Here is a 24,003-nt window from a genome sequence, read left to right as displayed (position 1 = left end):
AAAATAGATGTTTTATTTTTTAATGTTTCATTTTTTTTTTAAAGCAAATATAAAAATAGATGTTTAATTTTTTAATGTTTTATTTTTTTTTGAAAGCAAATATAAAAATAGATGTTTTATTTTTTAATGTTTCATTTTTTTTAAAGCAAATATAAAAATAGATGTTTTATTTTTTAATGTTTCATTTTTTTTAAAGCAAATATAAAAATAGATGTTTTATTTTTTAATGTTTTATTTTTTTTTTAAAGCAAATATAAAAATAGATGTTTTATTTTTTAATGTTTTATTTTTTTTAAAGCAAATATAAAAATAGATGTTTTATTTTTTTTTAAAGCAAATATAAAAATAGATGTTTTATTTTTTTTTAAAGCAAATATAAAAATAGATGTTTTATTTTTTAATGTTTTATTTTTTTAAGCAAATATAAAAATATGTTTCATTTTTTTTTGAAAGCAAATATAAAAATAGATGTTTTATTTTTTAATGTTTCATTTTTTTTAAAGCAAATATAAAAATAGATGTTTTATTTTTTAATGTTTTATTTTTTTTAAAGCAAATATAAAAATAGATGTTTAATTTTTTAATGTTTCATTTTTTTTTTAAAGCAAATATAAAAATAGATGTTTTATTTTTTAATGTTTTATTTTTTTTAAAGCAAATATAAAAATAGATGTTTAATTTTTTAATGTTTCATTTTTTTTTTAAAGCAAATATAAAAATAGATGTTTTATTTTTTAATGTTTTATTTTTTTTAAAGCAAATATAAAAATAGATGTTTAATTTTTTAATGTTTCATTTTATTTTAAGCAAATATAAAAATAGATGTTTTATTTTTTAATGTTTTATTTTTTTTTTAAAGCAAATATAAAAATAGATGTTTTATTTTTTAATGTTTCATTTTTTTTTTAAAGCAAATATAAAAATAGATGTTTTATTTTTTAATGTTTTATTTTTTTTAAAGCAAATATAAAAATAGATGTTTAATTTTTTAATGTTTCATTTTTTTTTAAAGCAAATATAAAAATAGATGTTTTATTTTTTAATGTTTTATTTTTTTTTTAAAGCAAATATAAAAATAGATGTTTTATTTTTTAATGTTTCATTTTTTTTAAAGCAAATATAAAAATAGATGTTTTATTTTTTAATGTTTTATTTTTTTTTAAAGCAAATATAAAAATAGATGTTTTATTTTTTAATGTTTTATTTTTTTTTAAAGCAAATATAAAAATAGATGTTTTATTTTTTAATGTTTCATTTTTTTTAAAGCAAATATAAAAATAGATGTTTTTTTTTAATGTTTTATTTTTTTTTTAAAGCAAATATAAAAATAGATGTTTTATTTTTTAATGTTTCATTTTTTTTTAAAGCAAATATAAAAATAGATGTTTTATTTTTTAATGTTTTATTTTTTTTTAAAGCAAATATAAAAATAGATGTTTTATTTTTTAATGTTTTATTTTTTTTAAAGCAAATATAAAAATAGATGTTTTATTTTTTAATGTTTTATTTTTTTTTAAAGCAAATATAAAAATAGATGTTTTATTTTTTAATGTTTTATTTTTTTTTTAAAGCAAATATAAAAATAGATGTTTTATTTTTTAATGTTTCATTTTTTTTAAAGCAAATATAAAAATAGATGTTTAATTTTTTAATGTTTCATTTTTTTTTAAAGCAAATATAAAAATAGATGTTTTATTTTTTAATGTTTTATTTTTTTTAAAGCAAATATAAAAATAGATGTTTAATTTTTTAATGTTTCATTTTTTTTTTAAAGCAAATATAAAAATAGATGTTTTATTTTTTAATGTTTCATTTTTTTTAAAGCAAATATAAAAATAGATGTTTAATTTTTTAATGTTTCATTTTTTTTTAAGCAAATATAAAAATAGATGTTTTATTTTTTAATGTTTTATTTTTTTTTTAAAGCAAATATAAAAATAGATGTTTTATTTTTTAATGTTTCATTTTTTTTAAAGCAAATATAAAAATAGATGTTTAATTTTTTAATGTTTCATTTTTTTTTTAAAGCAAATATAAAAATAGATGTTTTATTTTTTAATGTTTTATTTTTTTTTAAGCAAATATAAAAATAGATGTTTAATTTTTTAATGTTTCATTTTTTTTTTAAGCAAATATAAAAATAGATGTTTTATTTTTTAATGTTTTATTTTTTTTTTAGCAAATATAAAAATATGTTTCATTTTTTTTTTTTAAAGCAAATATAAAAATAGATGTTTTATTTTTTAATGTTTTATTTTTTTTTTAAAGCACATATAAAAATGGATGTTTTATTTTTTAATGTTTCATTTTTTTAAAGCACATATAAAAATAGATGTTTTATTTTTTTAAAGCAAATATAAAAATAGATGTTTTATTTTTTAATGTTTTATTTTTTTTTAAGCAAATATAAAAATATGTTTCATTTTTTTTTTAAAGCAAATATAAAAATAGATGTTTTATTTTTTAATGTTTTATTTTTTTTTAAGCAAATATAAAAATAGATGTTTTATTTTTTTTTTAAAGCAAATATAAAAATAGATGTTTTATTTTTTAATGTTTTATTTTTTTTTTAAAGCACATATAAAAATAGATGTTTTATTTTTTAATGTTTTATTTTTTTTTAAAGCAAATATAAAAATAGATGTTTTATTTTTTTAAAGCAAATATAAAAATAGATGTTTTATTTTTTAATGTTTTATTTTTTTTAAGCAAATATAAAAATAGATGTTTTATTTTTTTTTTAAAGCAAATATAAAAATAGATGTTTTATTTTTTAATGTTTTATTCAAACAATCTTTATTTGAACTTTTAGAACAAAATTATACTTTGATCGGTTGTTTTGGAAGGTTGTTGATCAGTTGTTTTTGTTTTACGACATATCAACCCTTTTCAGGTTATTTATAATGCCAAATCCAATGATCTTAAAGAAAAAATTTTTTTAAAAATATATATATATATTTTTCAAGTCTTTCTATTTAACCCATAGTTGAGACCCTAACAGGTACTACCACTCCGGGTAAGAGTGGACCTAGGAGCAAATGCGATTAAGGGTTGGGTCCACACTCCCCAAAGCCCGCAAGCTGGGACCTTACCACCAGATATAGTTTAAGGTCATCACTTGATGTAGGAGGCTACTATCTGAGACATAATTTGTAGGGGTCCTATGTAGGGAGTTGATGTCTGGTTACATTACACTTGAACTTCTGCATGTCAGTACAGTCAGGGGAAGCAGGAACCCGGAAGGGAGTTCCAAAGTCTAGCAGTTCTAGGGAAGAAACTATTGGAGTAGAAGGCTTTCTTACATCTAGAGATTTCTATTGTGTAGAGGTGGGATTTTGCTGCTTGTTGGGTTTATTTCCGTCAAGGGGCCACAAGGGCTTGTAGTTTGTCGGAGCATCTACCATTAGACTTGTAGAACAGGCAGAGGTATGCAACATTTCGTCGATGGGACAGTGGCTGAAGCCTAGCTGATAGTGCAGGACCTATTAGGTTGGCAACTCTTTTGAAATCTGTCTAAGGGGGAGAGACTAGTAGCAGATGCATCAGCTCAAATGTGGCAACAAAACTCCATACATGGGCGAATGGTGGCCTTGTAGAGGTACAGGATATTCTCAGGCGTAAATAACTTTTAACGTTCCTTAGGTGTGCAGAGTTCAAATCCAGTTTCTTCCACAGAAACACTTTCAGTAAACTAACAATTGCCCTTGTGTCTAACCTGAAGAGGAGGCACATCCATCGGGACTTCTGAAGTAGCCTGTTTTCTCATGAGGCTTGTTCTGCAATGCCTGGTGGAAACTGTTGGATTATACCAAGCAAACGGAAGTCAATAAAAAACCTACCGTAATAATTTCATAAATTTTACGGTTTTATTTATTTTTTATGGCAATTGTGTTTTTTTTTTTTTGGGGGGGGGGGGGTAATAAAAGTTTTGTTTCTTTGAATTCGTGAACAAATATTTTTTTTTGTTTGTGTATGGAAAGTTTATTTTGGTATTTTTTTTACAACCTGCCCCAGCATAGTATAACCCCCCCCCCCAACCTCCCCATGATAAGAACGACTTTCAAAGTTGGAGGTGTTTATTCCGAAAGCAGTTCTTAACATGGGAACGTTGGGGGGGGGGGGGGTAAATTACACTGGGGGGAAGAAGCACAATGATACTCTGCCCTTTTTCTTTTCCTTTTAAACTCACCACCACCACCAATTTTTACCGTCTCGCTTGTGTCTCTTTTTGCTTATTCGGTATAATCCGGTGTTTTCCACTGGGCGTTGCTGAGCGTGACTCCCGGAAAAACAGGCTTTAAACTGCAGAAGTACCCATCCAGCCTTGATAGAGTTCAAAACCTCATCTCTTCATTGCAACCTCTTTCCTACAGAAAAGACGTTGCCAGCCTGTCTCAGCTCCATCATTATTTACATGGCAAGTGTTCATTTTTTTTTTTTTACATGGAAGTCACCACTTATCAAGGCCTGGAAGCCACTCGGGGATAAGGGTTATTGCGTGTACAGTAATCAATGGGATAGTATCGTAGAAATCGTTAGTATTGGAGATTTGATAAAGTGTCTTAAGGGGGCGGTTCATCAGGAATTTGTTTATGTTGGAATTGAGGACATCCAAGTTGTAGTCAGATGGGAAACAGGCAAACAGAAAAGAGTTCCACTGGCGTGCACTTTGTTCATGGAATCTACGTTTTGGTTTTGGCACAGTTAAAGAGTGGTGAAAATCATCTAACTCCAACTTTTAGTCCACCCTTGTCAAACTTTCACAAAAAAAAAAAACACTTGACTAGCTACAACCACTATAAATGATTTCCTCCACTTTCTATCTGTGGCCAAATCTAAATGCAAATTCCATGAACAAAGCCTCTTTCCCAGAACTGCCCACCAATGGAACACTGTTCTGCTGGCCTGCTTCCCAGTTGAATACAACATGGTAGCCTTCAATGTAAACAAGTTCTTGTTATCTTCTATTATATAAAGGGCAGTTGTCTGTATTTGTATGTCGAACTAAAAGTTAAAACTACTAAACAAAGATCCACAAAGTTTTTAAAAAAATACTTACACTTAAAAAGGATAGCTATAATAAATGAATGATGTTATAAACACAGAAGAAAAAAAAAAAAGGAGAAAAATGGGCAGAGGTGAAAAAAAAGGAAAGACAGAAAAACAGGGGGGGGGGTAGGGAGAGAGAGACAGAGTGATAGAAATTTTACTCTAAAAATGTTACACACTTAACATCTTTTAGCTTGGTCGTTTTTTTTTTTTTTTTTTTCATGGCTCTGGGCAATGCCAGGTAGCCCTGCTAGCTAAACATAAAAGATATTAGAAGTTTATGACTATCACACATCTCAGGTGAAAAGATTAGATTATTAAAAACAAAAGAAACGTTTTTTTTTGTTTTTTTTTGTGGCGTTTAGATCACAAAGAAACGTTGGAAAGAAAGGTGGAGGAGGGGGGGGCAGAAAAAAAAAAAAAAAAAAGAAAACACCTTTCAAAAATTTGATATTGACCTACCCCCCCTAATGTCGAAAGCCGAGTAGCAGAGTCATTGAGACCACCAAAGGCCGGCCTCAGCAGCACCACGGGGTGGCGGGTACCGGTGCACTTCAAGCTCATCACAATTGGTATCTTCACAAGACATGAAAGACAACAATCAGGTTTCGTTTAGCAACAATATAAAAAAAAAAAAAAAAAAAAGAAACGAAACAAAGAAAACCAACATTTTTTTTTTTTTTTTTTTTTAATACACTAACGATAACGTTCAGTAGGGGGTTTAGCATGACAAAAAATACAGGCACATTATAACATGTTCAGAAATGGTTTCATAAATATAAAAAAGAGGATTTTGTCTTGAACTCCCCTTATATTAAAAAAAAAAAAAGAAAAAAAAAAGGAAAATCTGTATTATGTATGTACCTGCGACATAACAAAAAAAAAATATCACATTCCAAAAGTCATATAAATTGATCAAATAGTTATATTTTTAAAAAAGAAAACATTTTTTGATTAATTAATAGGAATTTGCAGGGATTGGTAACATAAATCTTGAAATATTGAATTACCTCCCCTTGGTTATTTTTTTTTGGGGGGGGGGGCAAAATAGTTAACAAGGCAAGCGCTCTTTGCTTAACCATAAAGTTTGATTTTCTTACTTAAAAATAAGATCACTTGCTCACTTTATGGGATTTTTGAAATATATTTTTGTTTCATTATGGGTACATACATCATACAAACTTTTCTATTCTTTTTTTTTTTTTTTTTTTTTTTAGTATAGGGGGGTTACAACACTGGATAAGAACATGATTCTGGAATAAAACTAAAAAAATAAATTTTCATGGATAAAAATTTACGAGACTATCAATAAATCCTTACTCAAGGGAAATAACTGATTTTCTTTTTTTAACAAGAATTACATTCCTTATGCCAGCTCAATCTTCAAAAAATCTGTATAGAGTCAAGTTGTATGTATGTGTGTATGTCCAAAGAGAGAAATGGGCCTAGTGGAGGAAAAAAGAGTGGATGGAGAGAGGGGAGGGAGGGAGACATGGTTAGAAAGAGAGAGAGAGAGAGAGCAGAAAGAAGTTTAAATAAAAATGTTATATTTTTACTCCAGGCATTGCCGGGTAACCTTGTTAGTTACTAAGAAATGTGTATTATTCCAACTACTATCCTTATTCTAACAACGTTCCAGCTGATGTCCCCTCACAATTTCTTAAGGTGAATCTTTTTTTTTTTTTTTTGGACTTGGGAACTTTCGTCAAAAACTCTGAAATCTATCTTCGTGAATTAAATAAAGGGTTCGCTGACAAATTTTGAAGTATGGGTTTCCAATTTTGACTAAAAGGTTTCAAGTGTCTGAAAAGAACCGACGGAAAGAAGTCGGGGGTTATATCGACCAAAAAAGTGAGAATAGTTTAATGAAGTCCATATTATTTGGATTCTTCAGACTTCTATTCTGATCGGGAGTGTCATTTACACGTTTCGGTCAAGGTAACCTCCGACCATCTTCAGGTGTATCTTGTCGAACTTGGGAACCTTTCTATCAAACTTTGGACGGAATTTGGAGCGGACCCCTTTATTTACTTCACGTTCCGTCAGCCATGACTGAATAGAGGTCTTAAGTAATTTGTTATTTTATTTTTCAGTTGCCCACCCTGAGAATTGAACCTTTAACCTTCAGGAGAAAATCACTTTTACAATTGATTTTTTTCGAATACTTTAACAACTGGGCCACAGGTCCTTACGGACGGTTTTAATAAGAATTTTGGGGGCCTTAAACCTATTTTCATTTCTATTTGTAAATATTACTATTTTATTACTAATTATCATTATAAAAGGTATATTATTGCTGTTTATTATGTGTTATCTATTATTTATAATTAAATACAATTATGAATTACTTAGGACCTCTACCCAAATTAAATCCAAATAATACAAATAACCAATCCTAATCTCAAAAATTAAAAAACGTAAACATAACCCACATTACAATCTCTTACAACCAGAAACTATTTCCAAGTTCATAATAAGTTAGTTTAGGAATGAATACTATACAAATATACAAACGTACATATGTACCTAACTTTATATATCGAGATAAACATTGCAATTATAAAAATAAAAATTAATGAAATTTTTTTTTTTTTAGATTAACATTTTTTTAATAATCAGTAAGCAAAATATTAATATGAAAAAAAAAAAAAAATTAAAAATTAGTAAAAAAAAAAAAAAAAAAATTGGGATTTAATTTTAAAAAATTTTTTAATCTTAGTTAATTTATGAGAAATATTTTTTTAATAATCAGTAAGCAAAATATTAATATGAAAAAAAAAAAAAATTAAAAAAAAAAAAAAAAAAGAAATTGGGATTTAATTTTAAAAAAATTTTTAATCTTAGTTAATTTATGAGAAATATTTTTTTAATAATCAGTAAGCAAAATATTAATATGAAAAAAAAAAAAAATTAAAAAAAAAAAAAAAAAAAAATTGGGATTTAATTTTAAAAAAATTTTTAATCTTAGTTAATTTATGAGAAATATTTTTAAAAGTACAGAAATAAATCAAACAAAAATGAAAAAAAGAAATAAAATTGAAATAATAAAAAGAGAATAAAAAAAAATAGATATGGGGGAGGGTAGAAAAAATTAAGGTGGGTGTGAGGTAAATAACCCCACCCCCATTCAAAACCTACTTGCTACTGTATCGGCAGCAGCAACGTCATCATTACCGCCATGGTGTGGTTGTGTCCCTAGGCTCCACACAGAGTCTGCGGGAATAAATAGTTAAATGCAAGACGGGGGAATAGCACATTATATTAAAATAATAATAATAACTATTACTACTAATAAAGTTTTAGGAAAAATAAAAAAAATCCAACAATTAAAAAATGGGGAGGAGCTCTTTTAGATGTCTGTTTGTGTATGTATGTATATATATATATATACATATATATATAAACAGATACTTGGTCTAGCAGAAATGGGGTACTTATATAGTATTAGTGTTGGATAATCCAGATACCCGGGAATGGCGTCAAAGGAAAGTTGGTCAGAAGCCTGGATGTGAGTGCTCCCAGGGAATGGCGTCAAACAAGTCAAAATGGGGAATATAGAATCTTGAAGATTAGGTCATCAAGATTGACTGACATTCCAAGACAATGCATGATGGGATGAAATGTTTAGGTCATCTATGCCAATAAAATAGATGTACCGACAACAGGAAAAGAAAGGAGAGCGACCACAACGGCAAACTAAGTGACACTTTTTCTCCACTACAAAACACACCAATCTCGCCGTGCACAGTCACTAATGTCATTCTGAAACCGAAAAGGTTATTTTGAATAAACAAAATATTTTATAATCAGCTGTATGTGTCTTTATTTTGCTGCCAAGTGTATATATCGAGACAATGACGACAGTTGTTTTTTTTTTTTTTAGAAATTATATAAACTGAAAAACATTTGATGACTAGTCGTAGACAATATATAACATTAGGTACAAGTAAAAATATATTTGTATAAAGGCAAAGATAAGTACCCTCACCAAAAATTATGGAAAATTATCAATTAAAATTTTAATTGAAAATGAAATATAAGTTCAATATTCTGTCATTCATAATTTTAACTTTAAATGACAAACTGACTTATCTTCCTCTGATTTACAGGATTTCCGCTCAGATCAATGATGGGTCAACAAAATATTGATTTTTACTTATAATAAAAATTCTATTTAATAATTTTCCATAATTTTTGGTGTAAACAATTTTTGCTTGATATGCAAGTACATCAAAGAGTTTTCCTGTTTTTTTTTTTCAACTCCCACCTTTCAGTTTGTTTATATATCTATAAAAGTGAGAATGTGTGTGTGAGGACACTTCTTAACCTATATACTCAACAAATTTTGGATCTGCAGACTTGAAGTTTGGTATATAGGGTATTCAGACATGTGGAAAACTTTTTAATCTATTCTAATCCGAAAAAAAGGGTTGCTAAGGGATAAAAATTGCAAAATTGGTCTGTGAGGGTGTTATCAAATTTTTTTTCTGTTAATTGTTTCATGAATGTGCATGCGCCGTCGTGAAACATGACGACTTCCTTATGTTAAGCACAAGTAGATTTGAAAACAATTTTTAAAGATAGTGTCAAGCTGGCCTAATGGTTATTATATTTGGTTCAGTGTTATTAGGTTTTGGTTTCAATCTCAGCTCGAGTATTTTTTTTTTTTTTTTTTTTTACTTATGAGAAGTGAACTGTTTAGGTAAAACATAATACTCGTATGCACGTTTCAGTTTTTTACGTGTTTTTTGTTTTTTTTTAAGGATTGAACGCTACATTTAATACCAGGTAACGCCAGGTATATCTAGTATCTCTATATTTTCTGTCCAACAGAAAGATAAGCTCAAAAGGAAACAACCAATGAAAAATTTTTTGAGGAAAAATTAAAATCTCTTAAGGGCCTTTTCGTCAGACCCTAAACCTTTTTAGAAAAGAGACATCATAAAATTTTTTTTTTTTTTCATTGCTCAATTTCCTTATTTTATTTTTTTTCATTGCTTCATTTCCTTATTTTATTTTTTATTATTGTCACCATTTTTAACGTTTCTCTTCAGAAGAATGTCAGATGAAAAGGTTTGGTGGTTTTGTTTTACGGCATATCAACACGTTTCAGGTTATTTAACGCCGAATCAGTTATTTTGGAAACAGTTTTTATGCTTCAAGTTCCTTATATATCTTCAAATATTCTTATTATTTATTTGTAGAGTTTGGTTTGGTTGTTTTGTTGATGAAAAGACCATGAAGAGATTTTATTACTTTTGCTTATTAAAAATGATTTTTTCAACCTGTGCATTGGTAATTTATATACATACTAGCAGGCCACCCCCTCGCTGCCTGATCGTAAAATATGCACAAGTATTATATTTTAATTAATGCAAATTTCTCATTATAAACAGAAATACCATAATATTAATTCCTAAATAAAAAAAAAAATAAAGTAAAGAAAAAAAAAAACAAAGAAACGGAGACACGTGCATGTGAGTATCATATTTTTTTTATAAACAGTTCACTTCTGGTAAGTAAAAAAGAAAATACTCAAGCTCGAACTGAGATAGAAACCAAAACCCGAAGACAGCAAGTCAAGCACGATAACGATTAGACTAGCTTGACACGATCATGAAAATGTGTTTTCAAACCAACTTACACTTAAAGAAGCTGTCATGTTTCACAATGTTGCATGTGCCATCGTGAAACTGTTGAAAAAAGATAAAAATCCAATCACTCCCACGTACCAGTTTTTCAATTTTGACATGTTAGCAGCCTTATTCTCCAGATGAAAATCGATTAAAAAGTTTTCCACATGTCTGAATACTCTATATACCAACTTTCAAATCTGTAGATCAAAAAGTCGTTGAGTATATAGGCTGAGAAGTGTCCTCACACACACGAACGATCCGCGCATGCGCAGTCATGAAACAACTGACAGATAAAAATCCAAAGCCCACTCATGTACCAAGTTTTCATTTTTAATCCCCTAGCAGCCCTTTTTTTCAAATGAAAATGGATTAAAATATTTCCCATGTTTCTGAATATTCTATACACCACATTTCAAGTATGTAGATCAAAAATTTGCTATGTATATAGGTTGAGAAGTGTTCTCACACACACACACTCTTACTTTTATTTATATATATATATATATATATATATATATATATATACTAGCAAAAGTACCCGTCGTTGACTGGGTTCAAAAACAGTCTACAGAAAATGGACTCTGATTTATTAAAGTATGATAGGTTATGAAAAGGAAGGGTTGTAAAGAGATAGCTTCGAATTTGGGGGTATCAAAACCAAAGCAAAATATGATGAAAGTAAAAATAAAATTGATAAACTCCATAATTTATTATACCATACCTGTTCACACTGAAACACTTATCACAATATTCTGTGGATTTATATTAAAAAACCTTGTTAAACTTTGTGATATATTTCCATTCTATGGAGGTCAGGCGTGAACGAACACCCCATAATTTTATTATACCATATTTCTTCAAACTGAAACATAATTATCAAAGTATACTTACGCAGATAGATATGAAAAGTCTTTATTAAAGTTTGTGCCTATTTCCATTCTATGGAGGCCAGGTGCGAATGCAGACCCCACAATTTTATTATACCATCCCTATTTAAGTTAAAACATACTTATCAAAGTATTATTATGTACATCTCTATCAAAAACACTTGTAAACGTTTTTTTTTTTATTTTTAAATTTATTTCCATACTTTGTGGACCAGGCGCGAACGCAGACCCCACAATTTTAATGAACTCCCTTCTGCCAGATCAAACATACCCATTCCTGTGTCTCGATATATCTTCTATCATTATATGTAATCAGTTTTTTAAAATAGTCAACCATATAGGAGCCTATTCGTGACCAGACACACACACACACACATTCAGCTTTATATTATAGATATAGATAATTGCAAGTCCTGTTAAAAACTACATAACTTCGTCTTGATTATTTTTTCCTGTTCAAGTGTTGTTTAATCTAGTTAATGAAGAAAAGACTACTTGTGGCTTTTTTCTGCTGCATTTTGTTTCAATCTTTAGCAAGATTCCTGGGATCTCACTAGCAGAGTGGAAAATAGTACAATGTATGTAAAAATTTAGATGAACTGTGTAAATTATATCTGAATGAAAAAGTTTTTAAACTTTAAAAACCATCAAAATCTATTAAACTCTAAAAGTGAAATAGCAAACAACTGTAAACTCAGAATAATTTTTACTGAAGGATAGCAATAGATGAGAATGGGATAGGTAAATAAAAAACTAAATACAACATCTAAAATAAAAATAAAAAGTGCTCCATATATTTAAGAGATTACAAAATTAACATAAATATAATTATTTTGAAGTTAAACATTGCCCTTTAAATTAAATATTTTTGATTTTCATGTTCAGTTCATGTGGTCTGCCTATCCTCATTAAAAAAAAAAATTTTTTTGTTTGTTTTTAGTCTATCCAAACATCGTTTTGTTCAGAAACGGAGTGAAAGATATATTGATCTAAAGAATATGAAAGTAGGCGCTTCTACACTATTGGGACAAAATTTCAGAAATCGTAAAACTGAATTTCACATGAAAACAATGGTATCTACGTATTCCTCATATTTTTAAGATGATTATATAAAAAAATTACGAAAATTGATAAGGTAGAAAATTTTTTATTAAAGAAAATAAATAGAATTTGATAAAAACAATCATAAAACAGTTCAACAGGGAGGTAATTTTACATTCAAATTAAACAAAGATGGCAGCAATTTTTTACCTGCTAACACGATTAAAGTTGTTTTTTTTTAATAATTCAATAAAATTCAGGTAATTTCGACTGCATAATTTGGAAGCTACCATTGTAACTTATTAGAATTGACAAAAAATTGTTTTTTATCTCCATTTATCGACTACAAAATCTCGTTCCAATAATGTAGAAGCACACAAAAATACTTTCTACACCAGGTATTTCCGCGACCCCGCATATGGATGAAAATATTGAGTATCTTATTTTAAAGTTTTGCTTTATTTTAAATAAATAAGCTTTTGTATCGGAACGCTTTTGAAACCAGGTGCATGGTTACCCCTCTCAGTGTGATCGATCGGTAGATCTTGTCAGGTTTTTCATCTACAAGGAAAGCTCATTAAAACGGAAGGAAGGAAGGGGGGGGGGCTTCCTCAATCACGGTTGACAAGCTTCCTAGAGCTGGTGACTCAAATTCCCCAGTTTGCAAACCTAAATTGCTTAAGAAGTAGATAGGCTGTGCCTATCACTGGCTTTCATACTCCTTTGTCTATCAGCCAGGTACAGAGGTACAATACCAGGGACTCACGAGAGCTACCCTGTACTTGTTTCCTGACTATCTTTTTCTCACAAACTGAGCAAACTGGGTTCGTTTGCATGCCACTTGTGCTCACTCAGCTGGTTTGGGCCGATCTTTTTAGAGGATGAGGGTACCTGATTGACAGTTTATCTGGCTGCTGTTTCTGACTGATGTTACAGGAGTCCTAACTCTTTGGTAGCACTTAGAGGGGCTGCTCCATCATCAGTTGTATAATATCGGGATAATTGTAGTGCCATGTCGTGCATAGAAAGGGATCCTGCTGCTACCTCTGGTGGGCTTTCACAAGGCCACAACTTTCTAGGTAGGACTCTGCTAATGGACCATTATGTGTGTATTATTGGCATTAAAACTGGCCCACTTTGCTCAACACTCTCTCCTTAACCTGAAATTAAATAAAAATGTATCGAAAAGCCAACAAACAAATAATTTCCTCACACAGACAGTAATGTTCCCAACCTGTTTCCCAAATCGTGAATCCTAGCAGGCTTCACTTCTAAACCTATTCTTCACAATAGTACCCGAGGATTGTGTGACTAATGCCCAAAGTCCACTTGAAAACGAAGACCACCTAGTGATATCAGTTGACATCACATTTAAATCCCAACCCCAAAGCGAGGAGTCATTGTACAAAATAACAAGGTACTAAAAAAGGGCTGACTGGGAAGCTATCAGAGATGTCTCATGGACCAATACCTTCTCTCTTCCTGCTGAACAGTGTGCCAATGAGACGACTGAATGGTGCAAAACGGGCATTGAAGCACATGTTGCTATACGGAAGTATTATAGCAAGCCCCACTCACCCCCATGGTTCACTACGGATTGTGCAGCTGCCATTGCACAAAGACAGCATGCATTCCGCTGGTTCGTACGTCATAAGTAGGGCTATGACAATATTCTTATTATTTTGACTTGAGTATATATCCGACACAGACAATCAAGAAGCACATTACTATCTAAAAACATAAGATATTAACTAATATATACTCGAGAATCAAAATAATGAAAAGAATGTTCTCTTGTCATAGCCCTAGCCATAAGTCAAATACAAGCAGGCAAAAATCATAGATGCTAGAAATTATTGTAAGAAATAACGACAGACAAAAGGAAGCATGCTGAAATAACCAGGGAACGCCTAGAATCGCAAAAGATAGAAACTCGTGATTTCTAGAATAGTGTAGTCAATTAATTCCCCGACTATCCAACAACCAGGTCACATGCATGGCAACTGAGAAGGTAAAACTGCTTGCCTGGCGATCCGCCTCCAACAAACTCCCTCCCAAATTTTCCTGTGCGGACTGAAGCCACATTAGATGATGTAAAAATTAGCCCTTCTCATGTTCACCATGTAAAAAACTTAGACACGTCCAAGGAGTGTAGGCCTGATCTCATCCCTGCTTATACTAATTAAGACTTCCCTAATAGCTGGAAGATGGCCTCTGTGGTATCAGTGTACAAGAATTCTGGTGAAAAGCCTAACCATCTCGATTATTGGCCTATCAGTCTCCTCTCCTTCTTCGCTAAAATCAAAGCGTGTGAGCCTCATCTCATCCCTGCTATACTAATTAAGAAATTATTAACTGAGCTAGCTCCTGTACTTTAGAATAAATACAATAAATGCCTTGCTGAATCTGCCTGTTCTACAAGTATTTTACTGGTGAATGCTCTGAAGAACTGCAAGCACTTGTGCCCCTACGACGTGAACAACCTCGACAGATCCGACAGGCTGCAAAATCCCACCCCCACACTGTAGAGATCCCTAGATGTAAAAGATCTTTCTACTCCAGTAGTTTCTTCCCCAGAACCGCTAGACTTTGGAATTCCATTCCAGGTCCTTGTTTCCCCAACTGTACTGACGTGCAGAAGTTCAAGTGTAACGTGAACCGACATCTTGCTGCCCAAATCCCTACATAGTACCCCAGTAGTTGTTGCCCCTGATAGTAACTCCCTACACCAAAGTGGCAATGTGCCTTGTTTGGGGGATAAATGTAATAAAAAAAAATGTAATAACTAGAAGATGGGCTCCCAGTGCACAAAAATTCTGGTGAAAGGACTAACCATCTCAATTATCTGCCTATCAGTCCCCTCCCTCTCTTCGCTAAAATGTTTGAGACCTTAATTAATCACTCATTACTTTACCACTTATAAAAGCCAATCTTCTATCTGGCAAACATTATGGATTCAGGCAATGTTCTACTGCAGATATTTTAACAGTCATCTCTAACTTGAATGCCTACTAGACACTATCCTCGAGTGTCTTATGTCTCTCTGTAAAGGGGTTTGTCAGAACAATCTGGCATGAGGATACTTTTTTCCATAGAAGTAAACCCTGACCAAATATTCAAAATCACATAGTATTCGCAACCCAAATAAGATCTCCTCACTACGGCTACCCCACAGCTTTTCCGAGGAATGGTGCATCTTCTCCAAATTATATTACCTCAAGTAATAGCACGAAGCTGGATACTCCACCAGACTAGATAAATTCTTGTCCTGGAATCCAGTAAGACCAAGAGACCAAAATGAAAGATATACTACAATGTATAAAAACAGTTAATTGGAGAGAGGAAAATTATGTTCTCAATTTCTTTACTAACTCAGTGCTTGAGAGATAAAGAACTTAAATGGAACATTCGAATACCTATGTATCTCATATAGAGTTGAAGTGTTAGCCTCAGGTTGTGGGCCCCTTGATTTCTGAGAACTTCGACTGAAGTAAAATAAAACAAAAAGAGAAACATGCACTGGATAAGGCGGACGAAACCAGGGCTGTAGCCCTTGATATATCCAAGGCCTTTAACAAAGTCTGGCATAAAGGACTGCTAATGAAAATCAAATCTTACGGCATAACTGGACATGAAGTCCTACCTAACTAATATTCCTGGTGAACCAAGTGCAAAAGAGATTCAGACAATTGCACTTAAGGGAACAGCAAGGATACTAAAAAGAGCTCTCGGTTGGTTTCAATAAAAAAGCGGGGCAATGTTGGCAGCTGGTTTGGCTGCCCCATACCCAGCGTTACAATCTTCAAAGGAAGAAAAATAAAAAAAAATAAAAATATAATTAGATCTTTCTTAGACAATAGGACCATCCAGGTCGTTATTGATTAACGGACATCCAAGTAGCATATAAATGCGGGAGTATCTCAGGGGTCAGTACTTAAACAACTATTATTCCTGAAATCATAAACGACCTCCCTGATAATATTGTGTCTGAGATGGGTATATTTGCTGATGATACAACACTCTATAACATGCACAAGGGAAGAACGAATGTACACAAGTTTAAGACAATGGCAGAATCATTAGAAAATGATCTTCAGATCACAGTGGAATGGGACTGCAAATGGACGGTAACTTTTAATACTAGTAAGACTAAGCTGCTCTCCTTTAAGTTCATGAAAAATAATTTAAAAGATATCTGGCGAATATACCCAATGAACCAAGTGCAAAAGAGATACAACCAATTGCACTTAAATCGGCGGTTAGAATCTTAAAAATGTACACAGACACACACTCCCTCACGCATACGCACACACTCTTTCTCACACATATGCAAACACTGTCTCAAAAATATGCATACACATTCTCCCTCAAACATAAAGACACACACACGCTCCCTCACACATACGAGCAATACTCTCTCACACACATAAACACAAACACACTCCCTCACACACACTTATTTCCTTCATGCATACACATACCCTCCCCTTCAAACACACACGCACACACATACATACACTCTTCTTTCACACACGCACACATATACCCGCACACACATACACACACTTTCTTCCTTGCCATACACAGTCTCTCTTACACACACACACACACTCTTCCCCTCACAGATCATACACACACTAACCTCCAGACCGCAGTAGAATCGGGCCGTAAATGGATGGTAACTTTTAATACTAGTAAGACTAAGCTGCTCTCTAACAATTACAAGACGCCTCTCCAACCACCGATATCCATAACAAATAAAACCCTACCCCAAAATTTTTCCTTCAATATCCTTGACCTAACATTTGCGAGCAATATGAACTGATTGAGGACATTGTGAAGGCTGCTGCAAAGAAGGTGGGTTCCCTCTATCGAGCTAGAAAACTACTCACACCTGACAGTATCCTGTACCTCTACAAGGCCACCATTCGCCCATGCATGGAGTATTGTTGTCACATCTGGACTGATGCATCTACCGCTAGTCTCTCCCTCTTAAATAGGGTCCAAAAAAGAGTTTTCAATCTAATATATCCCACTTTGTCAACTAAGCTCCAACCTCTGTCCCATCACCGCAATGTTGCATCCCTGTGTCTGTCTTACAAACATTTTAATGGAATGTGCTCTGATGAACTCGTTGCACTTGTGCCCCCTCGACGTAATATCCCCGACAAACCTGCTTTGCAACAAAATCTCACCCCTTCACTGTAGAAGCCTAAATAACCAGAAAGCTGTTTATTCTAATAGTTTCTCCCCTTGAACAGGCTTTATATTTTTTGTTCATTTAAAGAAATCATTGTAAGCCGAAAGAGGTATGCGTATGTATAGACTAACCTCAGAGGAAGATTCAATTTAAACGAGATGTTTGCAGAACAGGAAGATTTAGTCATATGATCTTATTGAAAGGTTTGTGAATGCTCGGGTTAGCAAATGTAGAACAGTTGAGGTAGCAGGGTCAGTTTACAAAGAAAACATTGAAGATAGTGATAAGAATCGATTAAAAAAAAAAAGAAGATGAATAAAGACCTGGTCAGAGATAGGTTAGTTCGGAAATCATTTTCTAGAAGCTATCCAACACATGCCAGCATGATGTCCAGAATTTATGCTGTTTAACAAATCGTAGACGCTTGTATTTCGGTTACCTGTTTAATTTCAAATTCGCATTGCTCTTATTTGTTTTTGTTTTTTTTCCAGCCATGAGTTGAGCAAACACCTACCTTTCCTGTTCTTTGGATTTCTCCTTAGCTCGACTACAGACGAACAAACAAGACTTTTAAGGCACCACAGAAAAGAAAAAAATCTTTCTTCCATAATGCTGAGTCAAAGCGATTCTTTCGCTCTGTCATGAAGAATAGGAATCCAACATAATTGCAAAATGTTTTCCGAAACCGTATTCGGTATTTAGATTTAATTTTAGGTTTCAAAATTTGAGGGATGAGGATTGATAATTTGTATTAATCGGAAAACTCTTCTCATTTTGCCACATCTCCAACCCCTAACCCAACCCCCAATTATGTCTTGGCCAACAATGCAACTGACTTTCCTCAAGTTTATCTTTTCCAACTTCAGAAACTATATGGAATTTAGAACACATTTCATACATGGGACTTATCCTTGTTGCATCCGAGACATAAATCAGTGCAACACAAACGCCAAAGAGGTAAAAATGGGGGAGGGGGAGTATAAAGGTTCGGAGAGGTAGGGGGGGGGGGACAGTACAAAGGTTCGGAGAGGTAAAAATGGGGGGACAGTACAAAGGTTCAGAGAGGTAAAAATGGGGGGACAGTACAAAGGTTCAGAGAGGTAAAAATGGGGGGACAGTACAAAGGTTCAGAGAGGTAAAAATGGGGGGACAGTACAAAGGTTCAGAGAGGTAAAAAAAGGGGGGGGGCAGTGCAAAGGTTCGGAAAGGTCGGTAGGGGGACAGTGCAATGGTTCGGAAAGGTCGGTAGGGGGACGGTGCAATGGTCCGGAGAGGTCGGTAGGGGGACGGTGCAATGGTCCGGAGAGGTCGGTAGGGGGACGGTCCAATGGTCCGGAGAGGTCGGTAGGGGGACAGTCCAATGGTCCGGAGAGGTCGGTAGGGGGCTTTGCAATGGTCCGGAGAGGTCGGTAGGGGGCTTTGCAATGGTCCGGAGACGTCGGTAGGGGGCTTTGCAATGGTCCGGAGACGTCGGTAGGGGGCTTTGCAATGGTCCGGAGACGTCGGTAGGGGGCTTTGCAATGGTCCGGAGACGTCGGTAGGGGGCTTTGCAATGGTCCGGAGACGTCGGTAGGGGGCTTTGCAATGGTCCGGAGAGGTCGGTAGGGGGCTTTGCAATGGTTCGGAGAGGTCGGTAGGGGGCTTTACAATGGTCCGGAGAGGTCGGTAGGGGGCTTTGCAATGGTTCGGAGAGATCGGTAGGGGGCTTTGCAATGGTTCGGAGAGGTCGGTAGGGAGCTGTGCAAAGGTTCAGAGAGGTCGGTAGCGAGACAGTGAAAAGGTTCAGAGAGGTTGGTAGGGGACAGTGCTAAGGTTCGGAGTGATAAGATAGGGGGGGGGGCGTTGCAGTACAAAAGCTTTGAGGGGTAAGAAAGAGTTAGGTTAGAAGTTCAATTTCCAAAAGCCTTCAAACACATGCCAGCAGACGTTGAAGACGTTGAAGCGAACATGATGAGGATTTGGAAATTCTGTGGAGGTCTGAAAAAGATTCTTAGGCTCAAAAAACTTCATTTGGTGAGGGCCGTCAGTGTCTACATGAGCCGAAAAGTTTTGAAAATAACTAAGAAAATGAGAATAGTTGTTCATAATAAAATCTACAGTATTAATCTCAACGTTTCAGCCGATGTAACCTCCCACCTTCTTTGGGTGTATTTTGTCAGAATCTAGACTCCGTACTGAATTTCAAACAGAACCCTTTATTTAATTCCTGGGGGTAACATGCTCTTGTTTCGTCTGTCATGACTAGGTAGAAATCCTAATTATTTGCAAGTGTACTCTTACTAATATCTGCACTTTTCAAAATGGTTTTATATAATCAAAAATTTTTTTTAAAGTTTACATGAAAAAGTCTCTACTTAATTTTTTTTTATATTTTAAAATCTTGTAATAAAAATTATTTTTTAGTCTTTACAATAGAATTTATTTTTATAAACTTTACATGTAAAATAGATCTTTGTTAATTTAAAATTAAATATATTTCATTAAAAGATATTTTAAAAAAAACATTAAAAAAGTGAAGACTTTATGTAAACTTATAAAATATTTTCAAAGTAAAGATTAATCATTTTTTTTTTAATGTAGCGTATTAAAATTTAACTTGAATAATGTAAGTATTAATCAGAAGGAATATATATATATTATATAATGAAACATTTTTAAAAATTTACATAAAGTCTTCACTTTTCTCCTTTTTTTTTAAACATCTTGTGATAAAAATTATTTTTTAGTCTTTACAAAACATTTTTTTCAGTTTACATGTAAAATAGATCTTTGTTAATTTAAAAAAATATATTTCATTAATAGATATTAAAAAAAAACATTAAAAATATATTTTATTACAAGATATTAAAAAACATTTAAAAAAAGTCAAGACTTTATGTAAACTTATAAAATATTTTGAAAGTAAAGACTAATCATTTTTTTTTTTTTTTAATGTAGCGTATTAAAATTTAATTTGAATAATGTAAGTATTAATCAGAAAGAACTTTTTTTCTGTATATACCTGCAAGACTTGCACTAAACAACAAATGGAAGTCAAAAAGAAAATTTTATTTAACACTAGCAGGACTACCAGGTGTTGTCCAGGACACTTAAAAAGTAACATTTAGAAATATCCAGTAAACTTACTAGTTTCTGTGTAGTTTTTTGTTTTTTGAAAAATGCTTTTGCAATATTTAGTGGCGTTTCTCTACTTTCAAAAAAATGTCTCCACCAAAACTTTTCAAACTGATACCACGTGATAGTGATTTCTTTCATTTCAGTTTTAAGTTGTTTGATTAACCAATGCAAAATGTTGACCTACTTAAAAAAAACTTTATATAAAATTATTTTTTTCTGAATTTAATAAAGAAAATCAAAAAGAAAGAAAAGGATTATAGTTAAATAAGATCTTCAGATTTGTATTACTGTACACAGATTCGAAAAAGTTGTCAAAAAAAAAAAAAAAAAAACAAATATGTTATTAAAGGCAAGGTAAGTGACCTGTCTACCTAACTGGATAATTTTCTAGTGTTTTTATTTAATGTAACATGTTTATTCGGCTCGAAAAACATAGTGTTTACCAATGTATTTCAAAATTAAAAATGGCGCCCGACTATCTCTTTGACACGGTAAGTTTGGGAAAAGGAGTTAAAAATAAAAAACTAGACAAAATACTGTTAGAAACTCGCTCAATATATGTTACTGTGACATATATTCGGTGGGTTTTTAACAGTATTTTGTCTAGTTTTTTTTTTTATTTTTAACTCCTTTTCCAAAACTTACCATGTCAAAGAGAGTCGGGCACCATTTTTAATTTTCCAATACATCGGTAAACAGTTTTTCAAGCTGAATAAACATGTTACAATAAAAACACTAGAAAATTATCCAGTTATATATATTTGTTTTTTTGACAACTTTTTCGAATCTATGTGTACAGTAATACAAACCGATGCCCTCTGCGAGCTCACCTCCAGAAGCGGTGAGAACTCAGAAGTTCCTTTTCCTTTTTTTAATATTTAATTAATAGAAATGTTTTTCATCAAAAACTATTTGCATTGTGAATCGATTTACTGAAATCAAAAAAAAAAAATTTTTCATTGAAATTTTAAAAATAAAAAGCAGTCTTTATTTGAACTTAAAAAAAAAAAAAAAAAACAACTCTTAATTTCGACTCATAACGTTTAAGAAATGAAACTTAAAAGCTATTTGAACTTTTATACTAAAAATATTTATGAAAAATGAATCTGTATCGTTTGGATTCTTTGGACTACTGTTCTCATCTTGCGTGATGAGAACAGTAGTCCGAGCAATCCAAACACCACGAATAATCAATCCTCATCGCAAACAATTCAGAAACGTAACCCTAATTGTTACTTATATACTTCAAAATACAACCAATCGTATCTTAATGGTTCCCAAGAGCTCTCGTCTCACTTGACTGTTGACATATCTCACCTTTAGTGGGATTCCGTTCTCAAACCACTACCATCATATTCAGTTTAACGTCCACTTTACATGCTGGCAGGTATTGGATGGCTTTAAGAAAGTGACTTTCAAAAATAACCTTTCTAGTTAGGTTACTATATAAGTAAAATTATTTCCATAGTCAGACAATGTTGCAACTCACAAACAAACTTCAGAAACAAATAAAAAAATAAATAAATAATTAAAAAAAAAATTTAAAAAAATATATAATTTTTAGAATGTGAGAAAGAATATATTATTTCCACAGCCAGACAACGTCGCAGCTCACAAGAGCCATAAAAGCCAACAAACCGGAAGTCTAAGACTCGAGTTTCACCCTCATTTGGGCTCATCAGTTGGACACATCCGAACACAAGGTTGTGTGCGGCGCATTTGCCCAATTTGAAGAGTGTTTGCCTTGCATGCAAGAGACTCTGGTTTTGAATCCCGAGTTCAGATGTGTCTAACTGATGAGCCTAAATGAGGGTGAAACTCTAGTCTTGGACTTCAGAGTTGTTGGCTTTCACGGCTCTTGTGAGCTGCGACGTTGTCTGGCTGTGGAAATAATTATATATTCTTCCTCACATTCTAAAAAACAATTATTTTTGTTTTTTTTTATTTGTTTCTCAAGTTAAAGTAATTCGGTAGGATTTCACGTTTAATCTCTGTTCTAAACCCTGCCAGAAAAAGGTTTCGTATCTTTACTGTTTTTTTGGTGTTAAACATCGATTTAAATTTTAAACATGGGAAGCCTATTGTTCTTACAAATCTACTGCAAGGTAATTGTTTTTTGTACAATAAAATAAAATGATATTCCATACTGGCAGCTTAGTATATTGAAAATTAGTATTTAATATTGTGATTTTTATTTACACTTCAGAGAAATAATCAGTAAAATAGTATTCAAAGGGGAATAACTCTGAATTGCTAATTTTATTTATTCAACAAAATTTGGCGTTTTATTTTAATCCCAAAATGTTCACTTAATTTTCTGTACAATAAAATATAAAAAGAAAACAATAATACCAATCTTTAACATCCTAAGCTACTAGTAGGGAATATGAATTTATTTTATTGTACAGAAAACAATTACATTGCAGTAGATTTGTAAGAGCAATAAACTTCCCATGTTCAAAATTATATATATATATATATATATATATATTATAGAGCGCTTTAAATAAGGTTGGGAAGACTCTAGGGGACCCCTAAAGTCTTCCTGACCTTATTTAAAGCACTTTATAAGTTTTGTACCATAAAACACTTATTTATATATATATATATATATATACACACACACACTAGTGACGGCACAATTCCAATATTTTCCGATTCCAATACAATTACAGATTCAGATTCTTTATAAATCTCTAAATATCTAACTAGAAAATCATTTTGTCGAGACTGCCATAAGAGAAAACCCAAAATGTACACATATTTTCTCAAACGTAAAACTACAGAGAGAGTGGGTGATCTATAGATTTTAGCATGACACCGAGGAAGAAAAAAGAAAAAAAAAAAAAGTACCGTTTGGATTTCCAGACGAAGAATCTTTCACGATTTCAAAAAAATTTAATTATAATAAATAAACATGTTAATAAAAAAAGAAAAAAAAATCTTGTATTTTTTCCAATCTTTTCAAGCATTAAACTTTACAACTTTCCCTCAGCTTAAATTTTTATTACTTTCAACGTGGCCATATTGTTGAAGCTGACCGTTCAGATTTTATCTTTCTTCGTGGTCAGTA

The 24,003-nt window shown here is 32.0% G+C and overlaps 1 protein-coding gene across 7 annotated transcripts in view; it reads right to left on the bottom strand.

The window, feature by feature from the left end:
* Window positions 1–24,003, bottom strand: part of LOC145267015 (histone-arginine methyltransferase CARM1-like) — a 206,289-nt gene that overhangs the window by 52,423 nt on the left and 129,863 nt on the right. For 3 of the 7 annotated variants that reach the window (XM_080122917.1, XM_080122922.1, XM_080122918.1), the window contains one exon: window positions 8,188–8,262. The exons of 3 other annotated variants lie outside the window; for them this stretch is intronic. In XM_080122917.1, the coding sequence (XP_079979043.1) occupies window positions 8,188–8,262 (75 nt within the window). Of the gene's footprint in view, window positions 1–5,511; window positions 5,626–8,187; window positions 8,263–24,003 lie in introns of all 7 variants that reach the window. One more of the 7 variants, XM_080122921.1, reaches the window with a different exon arrangement.

This window comes from Euprymna scolopes, chromosome 42 (genome assembly GCF_053919585.1).
Source record: "Euprymna scolopes isolate OS-2025 chromosome 42, ASM5391958v1, whole genome shotgun sequence".
Taxonomy (NCBI): domain Eukaryota; kingdom Metazoa; phylum Mollusca; class Cephalopoda; order Sepiida; family Sepiolidae; genus Euprymna; species Euprymna scolopes.
This window is presented reverse-complemented; position numbering and strand designations above follow the sequence as displayed.